Here is a 13,856-nt window from a genome sequence, read left to right as displayed (position 1 = left end):
GAGAGTAGAGAGTAGAGAGAGAGTAGAGAGAGAGTAGAGAGAGAGTAGAGAGAGAGTAGAGAGAGAGTAGGGAGATTTAAAACTCCACATGTGCAGAGAGCCTTTTTAAAGTTCAGTACTTTAACACTGCCGTCCAGTGAGTGGAGACATTTAGTGTCTGTAATCTGGTGTCTGTGTTGATGGTTTTAAATGTGACAAACGTTAAGTCTAACATGTGAAGCTGAAGGGTCTTGGTGTTTCCCCCACAGTGAACCTCAGGGTATGTGTTACATCGAGACGTCGAATTTGGACGGAGAAACCAACCTTAAGATCCGACAGGTGCTGATTCTTTGTTTTTCTGTGATGACACAGTGAGGGGTCAAAGAGTGAAGTAAGTAAAGACTCTGACTGTCCCTGCAGGGTCTCCAGCTGAGCGCTGACATTAAGGACATCGACAGCCTGATGCGTCTCTCAGGCCGCATGGAGTGTGAGAGCCCAAACAGACACCTGTACGAGTTTGTTGGGAACATCCGCCTGGACGGACACAGGTGAGCTGATCTCCTGGTCGTTTGTCCGTCAGTGTCTCAGCTGTCTGAAGCCAGTCTGAGCGCGCAGCGGATCCTACAAACTGGACTAAACTAAGAATACCTGGATCATGTTAGCATGCTGTGTGGAGTCATGACGTGGTTTTTCTCCTCCAGTACTGTACCCCTGGGTCCAGACCAGATCCTCCTAAGAGGAGCTCAGCTCAGGAACACGCAGTGGGTGCACGGGGTGGTGGTCTACACCGGACATGACACTAAGCTCATGCAGGTAAGACCAGCGGTACAGTTCTGATGGAGGATGCTGCTCTTGAACTCATCATCATCATCATCGTCTCTAACTTCCTTTGTTACCCAGAATTCCACTCGGCCTCCTCTGAAACTGTCCAACGTGGAGCGCATCACCAACTTTCAGATCCTGGTTCTGTTCGGCTGCCTGCTGGCCATCTCTCTGGTCTGCTCCATCGGACAAACCATCTGGAAGTACCAGTATGGGAACGCGGCCTGGTACATGGACCTGAACTGTAAGAGTCCCTCAGCCCGAGCTGCTCCTCCATGTTGTCCATATCAGCTTATTTTCTGTCACTTTGAGTTTTTAGATGCTGGTATGTGTCGTGTCAGTGTTTCTGTTGCCTCAGTTAAACGATGTTTCCCAGTGAAATATGTGCTGATGCGGGAATAAGAGAATTCCCAGTTAACTGAGACGTGTTGTGACTGAGTGAGAAAGAAATGGTTGAATATCACTGCGCTGCTCTCTTTTTGTTCCTTTCTAATGTTCTGTTTGATTTTGTTGTTTTCTTTGTTGTCGTTTTTTTAACAGCTCCAGGTAACAACCATTTTAAAGCCTTGGCCATCCGTGAATGACCCTCCCTTACTAACCCCTTACTGAAGCTCTAAGCAAATGAAGCCCCCTACCCTCGCCCCCTAAACGGTTGCCCTACTTTGTTTGGGCCCGTGCCATGGACATACCAGGGATCCAACAATAGGTTTCTCCCCTCCAGCTCTTCGTCTAGTTTTCTTCAGTGCCTGATGCAAACAGTGTCTCACTTTTCCGTCATTTCTTTGTGCCACGTCAAACACTTTGCTCTTCCCAAGCTTCAGACCCTCCCCCCCCTCCGACAGTTCCTTAAGATAAACCAGCAGCAGCACTGAGTGCCGGGGTCATGGTGTCGTACGCAGGAAGCTTTCATAACGACGTGTTCATGTGGTGCAACCCCAGGCCCAAGCACTGACATTTCCTGAATGCCTGTGCAGCCTTCTTTTATCCTGGATCACTCAAAGGCCGGAGAGGGGGGGCGGGCGGGGGGGGGGGGGGGGGGGGGGTCAACCTTGTTAATGTTATTCTCAAACGACACGTGAACACAGCACGTCAAACGTGGGCTGGTCAGTGTGCGTGGCCGCTCTGAAGCGGGTATGCAAAGTGATTGTGGTGGCACCCTGGCCATGACTCTGTTCCCTGATAGGCCTGTGTAGGAGAGGTCCAGCCTGCAGTATGACTTACACTGTTCCTCTTTAATACCTCAGGCATTGGCTTCCATTGGTTTGAACAGCTTTAAGTGTCCGTGCTATTAAAGCGCCCTTAAAAAAACCGAGATCACACTGACGAGGGGGGTGTAAGTCATAAAGCCGGCGTCCATCTTGAGACTGATTGTACCTTCATAAGGAGCTGTTGAGACTCTGTCCAGTGCATATTATCCAACCAGTGACAAAAGAGAGAGGTGGGCCCACTGTCCAATTATTCTGAACATCACTGTCGGCACCCTGAGTCCACGCTACTCTCCAACATTTGGAAATCAAAAGAGTGTCTGCACGCCACCGTGCATCTCACGGGTGTGACGTGGGCGTCCGAGTAAGCGTGACGCCCTGCAGCTCGCTGACTCGGATCAGCGTGTGCATGAAGCTCACACTTGATGCAGACTGAATGCGAGCTGCGCAGTAAGGTGATGAGTTCAGTGACAGCACGGTGTCTCAGTGAAGACAGAAGTCCTCCAGCTGTGACCACGTTCAGACGCAGACTCCAGGTGCACTCCTGCATGGCCCGGTTTGAGTTCTTTAATGACTCTCCACTGATCCATTAGAATCTCTAACGTCCAATAACAAGCTGGCTACTAGAGACGAGTGAGCTGATGTAGTGAGCATCATTAACATCCAGACGACCTCGCTGACATAACCCGCCCCCTCTTTTCCACTCCTTGTTGGTTGAGAATGTGCTATGGACTGAATTCTCCCTCCTTTGTCTTGAGAGCATCCGATCTGTTTGTCTTCCTCCCCTCTTCTGAGAAAAGCCCCTCCTCCTCTGTGTGTTGTTGTAGCAGTAGCTTCCATTCTGCCACTTTCTTTGTGCCATCCAGTTTTTGTTTTGCAATCGTTGTCATGTCCCTCTCAACCACAATGCCAAGATCAAGGCTTGGGTTGAGGAAGGGAACATTTGCACCTCCTGCCAGCTGAGGAAAGGTAAAGCACATCCCTCCTGTTTTCATGTTTTGATGTCAGTGGGGTTAGATGTGGTTTGGGGCTTTAGAGGGGACCAGCGCCAGCTTGCTTTGTTGAACTCATTGCCTGGATCATGCTGGATGCCAAGGCTGCTGCTCTCACACTATTTGAGAAACTCCCAGTCTTTGGGACTTTAAATTGGGCCGTTAGCGGGTCGAGCCGTAACACGGTGAGGTTGGGTGGAAGAAATGGATCTTTCCAGCTGATGCACAATGTTGGCCTGAAACCTCCTCTGGGTAAACATTGAGCATCGGCTGGAAGCAGCTTTGGGCCTTTTTCTCTGACTAACTCACGTTTATCATCAGCACTGACCACTGTCCTGTGTATCGCCTCCCTTTCCAATAACTCGTCCTGATAGATGGCGGGGCAGCAAACTTTGGCCTCAACTTCCTCACCTTCATCATCCTGTTCAACAACCTGATCCCCATCAGCCTGCTGGTCACCCTGGAGGTCATCAAGTTCATCCAGGCCTTTTTCATCAACTGGGTGAGTGAGCGTGTGAGCTGGAGAGAGAGTCGCCGGCTCATGGACGTGTTTCATAAGCCACACCCACCTGACAGGTCCAATAACAGACTCCAGATGTGTTAGCAACATGTCAGTGCTACACCTTCATCAGGTCAACAGTCTGTTCAAACTGACCAGACATCTAAACCAATCAGCAGGGGTCTCAGCTCCTTTACTCCTCACATTTCAGACCTTCTCAGTTCACCCAGCCTGGTCAAATCTGGACGGCTAAAATCATGTGATGGGTTTTTATTTGAAGTTTGTTTGGATGAAACTTCAGTGAAGTTACTCTGAAGTTGTCTGTGCTTTGTTTTAGGACACTGACATGCTGTATGAGCCCACCAACACTCCTGCCATGGCACGCACCTCCAACCTGAATGAAGAATTAGGCCAGGTAAGAACTTAAAGGACCAAAGAGAGAAATGATAGAAGGTAGGCGGGGCTTTGAAGGCCGTTTTGGACGCCCCTGGGTTTGCCAGATATGAGAGCAGTTATCAGGTGAACAGGTGTTGCAGCGATGGAAGCGGGCAGTGGAACTGCTTCAGATAGAAGTGATTGTACCCGAGCTAAAAAGCCTCTGCATGTTTCTAATAAGCTCCAGCAGCAGAAAGCTGCTCAAACTAGGATCAATGTTGGAGATGAAACATGGAGAGAGGTTAGAACGCAGAAAGCTTTACAGACCCATGCAGAGCTGGCTAAACACTGAAGCTACAGTGTCCACCACATGCAGAGCTGGCTAAACACTGAAGCTACAGTGTCCACTACATGCAGAGCTGGCTAAACACTGAAGATACAGTGTCCACCACATGCAGAGCTGGCTAAACACTGAAGCTACAGTGTCCACCACATGCAGAGCTGGCTAAACACTGAAGCTACAGTGTCCACCACATGCAGAGCTGGCTAAACACTGAAGCTACAGTGTCCACCACATGCAGAGCTGGCTAAACACTGAAGATACAGTGTCCACCACATGCAGAGCTGGCTAAACACTGAAGCTACAGTGTCTCTACATGCAGAGCTGGCTAAACACTGAAGCTACAGTGTCCACCACATGCAGAGCTGGCTAAACACTGAAGCTACAGTGTCCACCACATGCAGAGCTGGCTAAACACTGAAGCTACAGTGTCCACCACATGCAGAGCTGGCTAAACACTGAAGCTACAGTGTCCACCACATGCTGAGCTGTGTGATAGGAGGGGGGGGAGACAGCTCTCTGTGATGATTAGAGTTTAGACTGCAGTACTCATTTTAAACACTAGGGGGCAGAGTGACAGACTGCTCCTTTAAATAATCATTCTTTATTATTCTGCCTCTTCCAGGTGAAATACATTTTCTCTGACAAGACGGGGACTCTGACCTGCAACGTGATGCAGTTCAAGAAGTGTACTATTGCTGGTGTGGCATACGGGTACGTTCTGTTTAACCCCCCCCCCCCCCCCATCATCATTAAATGCTGAGTGTGCTAAGCAGTACATCTGGCGTTTCTCTCTGCTCTCTGGCTTCCTCATTAGCAGCTGCATCAGTGCTCGTCTCAACAGAAACTATAAATAAAGACAGCCTCTCCTTCATGCCCTTCATACGCCGTCTGACTTTAAAAATGTCTCACATATTTCACATTCCTCACGTGACATTCAGTCATCTCTGCTCGTTGTGGTCTCTCTGAGAGGCGTCTCGTTATAATTAACCTCGGTGGAAGTGAGGGCGGTTTCATCCCAACAGGATTCAATCAGCAGGATGTGCCAAAGCGAGCAGTACACAGACGGTCCAGGATGTGCCGTCTCCACCATCACTGAGGACGTGTGATGAAGTTTATGTGAAGGTGGAGGCCGTGGTTTGTTGTGTTCATTCTTCTTTGTTGAACTAGGTCAGTCCTTTGATGCTCTGTAGAGAGGACTCCGTCTGCAGCTGATGAATATGGATGAGAGGCTTTTTGAAGCTGCCAGCGTTTGGGTTTTCCTCCTCGATGTGCAGTACTGCTCGTATCCCATTATTGTCCAAAGAATCCTCCAGTGTGTGGCGTCACCACCATTATTTGACTGACATGTTTGTCAGACTGCCGCTCACTGAAAAGCAGCCAATGAGAGTGAAGCAGCAGTTGGAGTTGTGGTGGACTCGTCTGGTGTTCAGGAGATAAGATGCTCGTGTCTGTGGTCTCCTTTAAGAGCCTGCACAAACAGTTCAGTGAAATCGGAGGATGGAACATAGAAGCATGTGGTGCTTTGTGGCGTGACTCTGGCGTCAGCACACACACAAAGATGCCGCTCGCACGTGCTCATCGTCACCACTAATGACGAGCTGCTGTAATTAATAAAGCTGAGTTTGCAGGCTTTAATGATCTCAGGGACTCCCATGATCCTCCTGTGAGGATTCACTCAAGCTACAGAAACATTCAAAGTGTTGACTGTCAGTCGATTGTCATCACGAAGTGTAACCCGCTTTAACCAGCTGCCTGTGAAAGGTCACGTTAAAGGTCACATGATCTCCTCCTCTTCTTCAGGTGAAATCAGTGTGCTCGCTCCTCTTCATCATGTGTGTGAAGTGTGTTGTTGTAAATCCACTCTGATCCTGTATTTGATCATGTCTATAAACCCCTCTATTTCAGCCCTGCTCAGAACAGGCTGTTTCTGTGTCTGTAGCTTTAAATATGTAAATGAGCTGTGTCTGACCACGCCCCCTCTCTGGAAGGGCTCGGGTGTACTCGCTGCTCCATGTTCTATTGTTTACGGTGAGAAGAACAAACACCCCCCTGAGCTCTGGTCCCAACCTTTAACTCGTTAACACGGCGCCATATTGACTCCAACCTGAGCGTCTGAACGCCAACGTGTTCGTAACTATGTGAACACGTCATCTCTCTCCCCCACAGTCACGTCCCTGAGGCTGAAGACGGTAGTGTTGCGGAGGACGACGGGTAAGATGTATGATGGTGGTTTTCCTCTGTGTGTGTTATACGTGTCACTGTTGAAGAATGGCGTGGAGGCTCGTGCACGCTCAGCAGCTCCTCTCCGCCTCACACACACTGCGCCCTGCTGACGTCTGCTGTGGATGCTTGCAGAGACAGCATGCGCTTGCATGTTTGTTCAAGCATAGAGCAGCCATGTTGGATCGGGTCTTTAACTGCTCACGGGCTTATGGCGTGCGCTCAGTGAGAGGTCACCTGAGAAACACGGGACCAGAGAGCTTCTGATAGGTGAACATGAGAGACGTGTGGAGGGGTTCAATCAGTCAGCGGCCTCACACTGCATCCATCCAGACGCTCCAGAGCCGTTACCATGACAACCATCCGAGCTGCATGACACATCAGAGACTGTGATGTACTGTCAGAGTTAGAACAGGAGGAAGGACTCAGACTGTGATATACTGTCAGAGTTAGAACAGGAGGAAGGACTCAGACTGTGATATACTGTCAGAGTTAGAACAGGAGGAAGGACTCAGACTGTGATGTACTGTCAGAGTTAGACTAGAACAGGAGGAAGGACTCAGACTGTGATATACTGTCAGAGTTAGAACAGGAGGAAGGACTCAGACTGTGATATACTGTCAGAGTTAGAACAGGAGGAAGGACTCAGACTGTGATGTACTGTCAGAGTTAGACTAGAACAGGGGGAAGGACTCAGACTGTGATATACTGTCAGAGTTAGAACAGGAGGAAGGACTCAGACTGTGATATACTGTCAGAGTTAGACTAGAACAGGAGGAAGGACTCAGACTGTGATATACTGTCAGAGTTAGAACAGGGGGAAGGACTCAGACTGTGATATACTGTCAGAGTTAGACTAGAACAGGAGGAAGGACTCAGACTGTGATATACTGTCAGAGTTAGACTAGAACAGGAGGAAGGACTCAGACTGTGATATACTGTCAGAGTTAGACTAGAACAGGAGGAAGGACTCAGACTGTGATATACTGTCAGAGTTAGACTAGAACAGGAGGAAGGACTCAGACTGTGATATACTGTCAGAGTTAGACTAGAACAGGAGGAAGGACTCAGACTGTGATATACTGTCAGAGTTAGACTAGAACAGGAGGAAGGACTCAGACTGTGATATACTGTCAGAGTTAGACTAGAACAGGAGGAAGGACTCAGACTGTGATATACTGTCAGAGTTAGACTAGAACAGGAGGAAGGACTCAGACTGTGATATACTGTCAGAGTTAGACTAGAACAGGAGGAAGGACTCAGACTGTGATATACTGTCAGAGTTAGACTAGAACAGGAGGAAGGACTCAGACTGTGATGTACTGTCAGAGTTAGACTAGAACAGGAGGAAGGACTCAGACTGTGATGTACTGTCAGAGTTAGACTAGAACAGGAGGAAGGACTCAGACTGTGATATACTGTCAGAGTTAGACTAGAACAGGAGGAAGGACTCAGACTGTGATGTACTGTCAGAGTTAGACTAGAACAGGAGGAAGGACTCAGACTGTGATATACTGTCAGAGTTAGACTGAGAACAGGAGGAAGGACTCAGACTGTGATATACTGTAAGAGTTAGACTGAGAACAGGAGGGTTGTGTTCATTCTCAGCGAATCAGAGCTCAGTGTCAGATATCATTCCATGAGTCACAGGATCGATCTGCTGCTCGTCTGCTGCTATTGACTGTGAACAGCCAGCACTCGTGTTGCCATAGTAACAGGATCTGTGAGTGCTGGCAGATAATCAATGACTGATCCTCCACAGAAAGGTCATCCAGACACTCCACTTTATCTATCTATCTATCTATCCATCTATCTATCTATCTATCTATCTATCTATCTATCTATCTATCTATCTATCTATCTATCTATCTATCTATCTATCTATCTATCTATCTATCTATCTATCTATCTATCTATCTATCTATCTATCTATCTATCTATCTATCTATCTATCTATCTATCTATCTATCTATCTATCTATCCATCTATCCATCCATCCATCCATCCATCCATCCATACTTTGGGCAGGCCATCCTCGTGGGGGGGGGGTTGTCTGGGCAGGCCATCCTCGTGGGGGGGGGGTGTTTGGGCAGGCCATCCTCACCAACAGTCCCAAGGAACCTAAGAGAGCTCAGGAGCTCCCAGAAAAAGGAGAGGTTAGAATATAAAGATAGAGACAAGCAGTAATAAGATATGAAAGCTGGGAGAGAGAGAGGGAGAGAGAGAGATAAGAGATCCTGGTGCCAGTTCCCCCGGTAGTCTAGGCCTATAGCAGCATAACTATGAGCTGGTCCTAAGCCAGCCCTAACTATAAGATTTATCACAAAGAAAAGTTTGAAGTCTATTCTTAAAAGTACCTAGTGTGTCTGCCTCCCGGACCCCGACTGGTAGACGATTCCAAAGGAGCCTGATAACTAAAGGCTCTACCTCCCATAGTACTTTTAGAGACTATAGGCACCACGAGCAGGCCTGCATTCTGGGAACGTAATGTTCTTGATGGATAGTACGGTACAATTAACTCTTTAAGATAGGATGGTGCCTGACCGTTTAGAGCTTTGTAGGTGAGCAGAAGGATTTTAAATTCTATTCTAGATTTTATAGGGAGCCAATGGAGAGAAGCCAATACAGGAGTCATGCGGTCCCTTTTCCTCGTTCTAGTCAGAACACGAGCTGCAGCGTTTTGGACGAGTTGGAGGGTCTTTAGAGATTTACCATAGCACCCTGCTAAAATAGAATTACAGTAATCCAACCTGGAGGTAACAAATGCATGAACTAATTTTTCAGCATCATGTTGTGACAGGATCTGTCTGATCTTAGAGATATTACCAAGGTGAAAATAAGCTGTCCTTGAAATGTGTTTAATGTAGGAATCAAAGGACATATCCTGATCAAACAGAACTCCTAGGTTCCTAACAGTGGTACTAGAGGCTACGCTAATACTACTAAGGGCCGTCATATCATCAGAGAAAGTCTCTCTAAGGTTCTTAGGTCCAATCACTAGAACTTCAGTCTTGTCTGAGTTGAGCAGCAACTCCATCCATCCATAGATCCGTCCATCTATACATCCATCCATCTATACATCCATCCATCTATACATCCATCCATCCATAGATCCGTCCATCTATACATCCATCCATCTATACATCCATCCATCAGATGATCCTCTGCTCCTCTTTTTGACTGTTCTGTCTCTTCTGTCCTTTCAGACACAGCACACAGTCCTCAGACGAGCCGGGCTTTACTGACCCAAGCCTGTTGGAAAACCTCCAAAGTCATCATGTAAGTGTGTGTGTGTGGGGGGGTGGGAGACACAGTGTGTGTGTGTGTGTGTGTGTGTGGGGGGGGGGGGGGGGTTCTGGCAGATGGATCAGGGTCTGGCAGGTGGATCAGGGCCTGGCAGGTGGATCAGGGCCTTGCAGGTAGATCAGGGTGTGGCAGGTGGATCAGGGTGTGGCAGGTGGATCAGGGTGTGGCAGGTGGATCAGGGCCTTGCAGGTAGATCAGGGTGTGGCAGGTGGATCAGGGTCTGGCAGGTGGATCAGGGCCTTGCAGGTGGATCAGAGTGTGGCAGGTGGATCAGGGTGTGGCAGATAGATCAGGGTGTGGCAGGTGGATCAGGGTCTGGCAGGTGGATCAGAGCCTTGCAGGTGGATCAGAGCCTTGCAGGTGGATCAGGGTCTGGCAGGTGGATCAAGGTGTGGCAGGTGGATCAGGGTCTGGCAGGTGGATCAGGGTGTGGCAGGTGGATCAGGGTGTGGCAGGTGGATCAGGGTCTGGCAGGTGGATCATGGTCTTGCAGGTGGATCAGGGCCTTGCAGGTGGCTCAGGGTCTGGCAGGTGGATCAGGGTCTGGCAGGTGGCTCAGGGTCTGGCAGGTGGATCAGGGCCTTTCAGGTGGATCAGGGCCTTGCAGGTGGATCAGGTCTGGCAGTTGGATCAGGTCTTCCTTGGTGTGTGGTTTTGTTGTGAGCACCATGTTGTCTCTTCCTTCCTGCAGCCGACAGCTGCTGTCATCCAGGAGTTCATGACCATGATGGCCACGTGTCACACGGCAGTCCCCGAGCACACGGATGGAAGTATGACCTACCAGGCGGCGTCTCCAGGTAGATCTCAGGCTGACAGAGTCTGCTGCATGTAAACCTGCTTATACTCACCTGGTGAAGCGTTCATGATGGTTTTTACGAACATGCTCCGAGGGAGGAAATGTTTTTTCAGACTTACAGCTGCTCACCTTCAGCTACAACAAACAAACGGAGCATAAACGGCGCCGCTCGCCTCGGGGGGGCGTGTGTGAAAGGTCTGACTTGTTGTGGTCCTGTGTGCTGCAGATGAAGGAGCTCTGGTGAGAGCAGCCAGGAGCCTGGGCTTCGTGTTTTCAGGTCGAACCCCGGACAGCGTCATCATGGAGATGGTAAGTTTTCATCTGAAAGGTGCGATAAGGTCAGAAAGCAGATCACAGCATCTCACTGTTTCCTTGGTAACCACTGAATAGAGACACATTGATACTGTAATCTGTCTTTAGCCATCCAATAATGGAGGGGCGTGGCCTGATGGGGACATCATGCTGTAGTACACACAGCCTGCTGTGTTAATGACATCAGCATGATGTCGGCTGTGATTGGCTCCTGAGCTGATGGCGTGTTCGACCAGCCTGTCGGTCCTGATGATTGCACTCAAACGTTTGTGTCCTCCTGCTCAGAACATCTCGTCTCCCAGACGTGTTTAACCTTCATTATGACCTCTTCAGCTCGCAGCATCTCTTTAATCTTCTACCTGCAGCTCTCTACAATTAACACAGTTAATAGAATTGAACCTTTTTATTCTCCCTCCATCAGCTCAGCATCTGATAAACACGTTTAAAGTGCTGTTAAGTCTGATTAGTTTGGGGAGTCGGCTTGTGCTCCTGAAGAGGAGTTGTCTTAGAAGGAGGCGGAGCTTAAGATGATTGTATTAACCTCTCTGTCTCTCTGTCTTCAGCTCGGCAAGGAGGAGAAGTATGAACTGCTGCACGTGCTGGAGTTTACAAGGTCGAGTTATTAACTCATCCATTCACACACTGATGGTAGAGGCTGCTGCAGAGTCCATCAGTATTAACTCATCCATTCATACACATTCACACACTGATGGTAGAGGCTGCTGCAGAGTAAAGAGTCCATCAGTGTTAACTCATCCATTCATACACACTCACACACTGATGGTAGAGGCTGCTGCAGAGTCCATCAGTATGAACTCATCCAATCAGACACATTCACACACTGATGGTAGAGGCTGCTGCAGAGTAAAGAGTCCATCAGTATTAACTCATCCATTCATACACATTCACACACTGATGGTAGAGGCTGCTGCAGAGTAAAGAGTCCATCAGCATTAACTCATCCATTCATACACATTCATACACTGATGGTAGAGGCTGCTGCAGAGTCCATCAGTATGAACTCATCCATTCATACACTGATGGTAGAGGCTGCTGCAGAGTCCATCAGTATTAACTCATCCATTCATACACACTCACACACTGATGGTAGAGGCTGCTGCAGAGTAAAGACTCCATCAGTATGAACTCATCCATTCAGACACATTCACACACTGATGGTAGAGGCTGCTGCAGAGTAAAGAGTCCATCAGTATTAACTCATCCATTCATACACACTCACACACTGATGGTAGAGGCTGCTGCAGAGTAAAGACTCCATCAGTATGAACTCATCCATTCATACACATTCACACACTGATGGTAGAGGCTGCTGCAGAGTAAAGAGTCCATCAGTATTAACTCATCCATTCATACACATTCACACACTGATGGTAGAGGCTGCTGCTTTATTGAGTGTGTCATAAACAGTATTGTAATTATCTCTCTCTCTCTCTAACAGCACCAGGAAGAGGATGTCAGTCATTATGCGCACACCATCTGGAAAGATCCGCCTCTACTGCAAGGGAGCGGTGAGTGTCTGTCTCCATGGCAACGCTTGACAGCCCTTTACCAGCTCCCCCCCTCTCCGCCTGCATTGCTTCGTCATGTCAGAAAATGTTAAAAGGAGCAAAAGCAAAAAATCAGAATTAGATTTATTGAGTTATCTCTGCCAAGCCCCGCCCTCCTCTTCAGTAACCATGGCGTGTTTGTTTTCCTTCAGGACACGGTGATCTACGACCGCCTGGCGGACAGCTCGAGATACAAAGAGATCACACTGAAGCACCTGGAACAGTTTGCCACTGAGGGTGAGTGGATCCACGGCGCCCCCTGTCTGCTCTTTAAAGTATAACGTCTCAGGGTGTTTTTAACGCGTGTTCGCCGCTCTTTTCTCCTCGCCGCTCTTCCTCACTCCTGTTGATCACCACGCCACTATAAGGACTTCACCTTTCCTTTGAACGTCACAGAGGAGTCAGTCTCTCTGATCTCTGAGGCGAGGCAGACTGCCCCCTGGTGGCAGAGCTGCAGAAAGACGTCTTTAAAACCTCCAACAATAGAAATCAGGACAGCTCGTCTGATTGGACAGCTCGTCTGATTGGACAGCTCGTCTGATTGGACAGCTCGTCTGATTGGACAGCTCGTCTGATTGGACAGCTCATCTGATTGGACAGCTCGTCTGATTGGACAGCTCGTCTGATTGATCAGAACCGGGTTTCTCTGGTCCACGTGACCACCAGATCCTGAATATGATCAGAACCGGGTTTCTCTGGTCCACATGAACACCAGATCCTGAATATGATCAGAACCGGGTTTCTCTGGTCCACATGAACACCAGATCCTGAATATGATCAGAACCGGGTTTCTCTGGTCCACATGACCACACTGTGTGAAGCTGATGCAGGTCCAGATCTTCTATCTGATCTTCTAAATGATTGTGCTAAACGTCTTCATGGGGACCCTGGTCTTGTGATTTTGGTCTTGTAGGTCTGCGGACTCTGTGCTTTGCGGTGGCCGACGTCAGCGAGTCGTCCTATCAGCACTGGCTGGAGATCCACCACCGAGCGTCCACGTCCCTGCAGAACCGGGCGCTGAAACTGGAGGAGAGCTACGAGCTGATCGAGAAGGTTTGTCATGATCTGGTGGGGGGGGGACAGATACAGGGGGCGTGTCTGCTGTTGCCATGGTGATGTCAGACGCTCTGGTGGGGGGGGACAGATACAGGGGGCGTGTCTGCTGTTGCCATGGTGATGTCAGACGCTCTGGTGGGGGGGGACAGATACAGGGGGCGTGTCTGCTGTTGCCATGGTGATGGCAGACGCTCTGGTGGGGGGGGGACAGATACAGGGGGCGTGTCTGCTGTTGCCATGGTGATGGCAGACGCTCTGGTGGGGGGGACAGATACAGGGGGCGTGTCTGCTGTTGCCATGGTGATGGCAGACGCTCTGGTGGGGGGGACAGATACAGGGGGGCGTGTCTGCTGTTGCCATGGTGATGGCAGACACTCTGGTGG

The 13,856-nt window shown here is 49.1% G+C and overlaps 1 protein-coding gene across 1 annotated transcript; it reads left to right on the top strand.

Annotated features, from left to right (window-relative positions):
* Positions 1 to 248: 248 nt before the first annotated feature.
* Positions 249 to 13,485, top strand: LOC306819437 (phospholipid-transporting ATPase IA-like; the record flags this gene model as incomplete). Its single annotated transcript, XM_079373236.1, has 15 exons — positions 249 to 318; positions 400 to 527; positions 681 to 792; positions 880 to 1,045; positions 3,373 to 3,500; positions 3,835 to 3,912; positions 4,838 to 4,926; positions 6,382 to 6,426; positions 9,642 to 9,714; positions 10,433 to 10,538; positions 10,764 to 10,846; positions 11,413 to 11,462; positions 12,309 to 12,378; positions 12,570 to 12,654; positions 13,331 to 13,485. Coding segments are annotated over 15 exons (1,438 nt in total), but the record flags the coding sequence as incomplete, so codon positions are not given.
* Positions 13,486 to 13,856: the final 371 nt, after the last annotated feature.

The sequence above is a fragment of the Symphodus melops genome (genome assembly GCF_947650265.1).
Source record: "Symphodus melops genome assembly, contig: scaffold_471, whole genome shotgun sequence".
NCBI lineage: Eukaryota > Metazoa > Chordata > Actinopteri > Labriformes > Labridae > Symphodus > Symphodus melops.
Note: the sequence above shows the minus strand (reverse complement) of the source record. Positions and strands in the feature narration are given on the sequence as shown.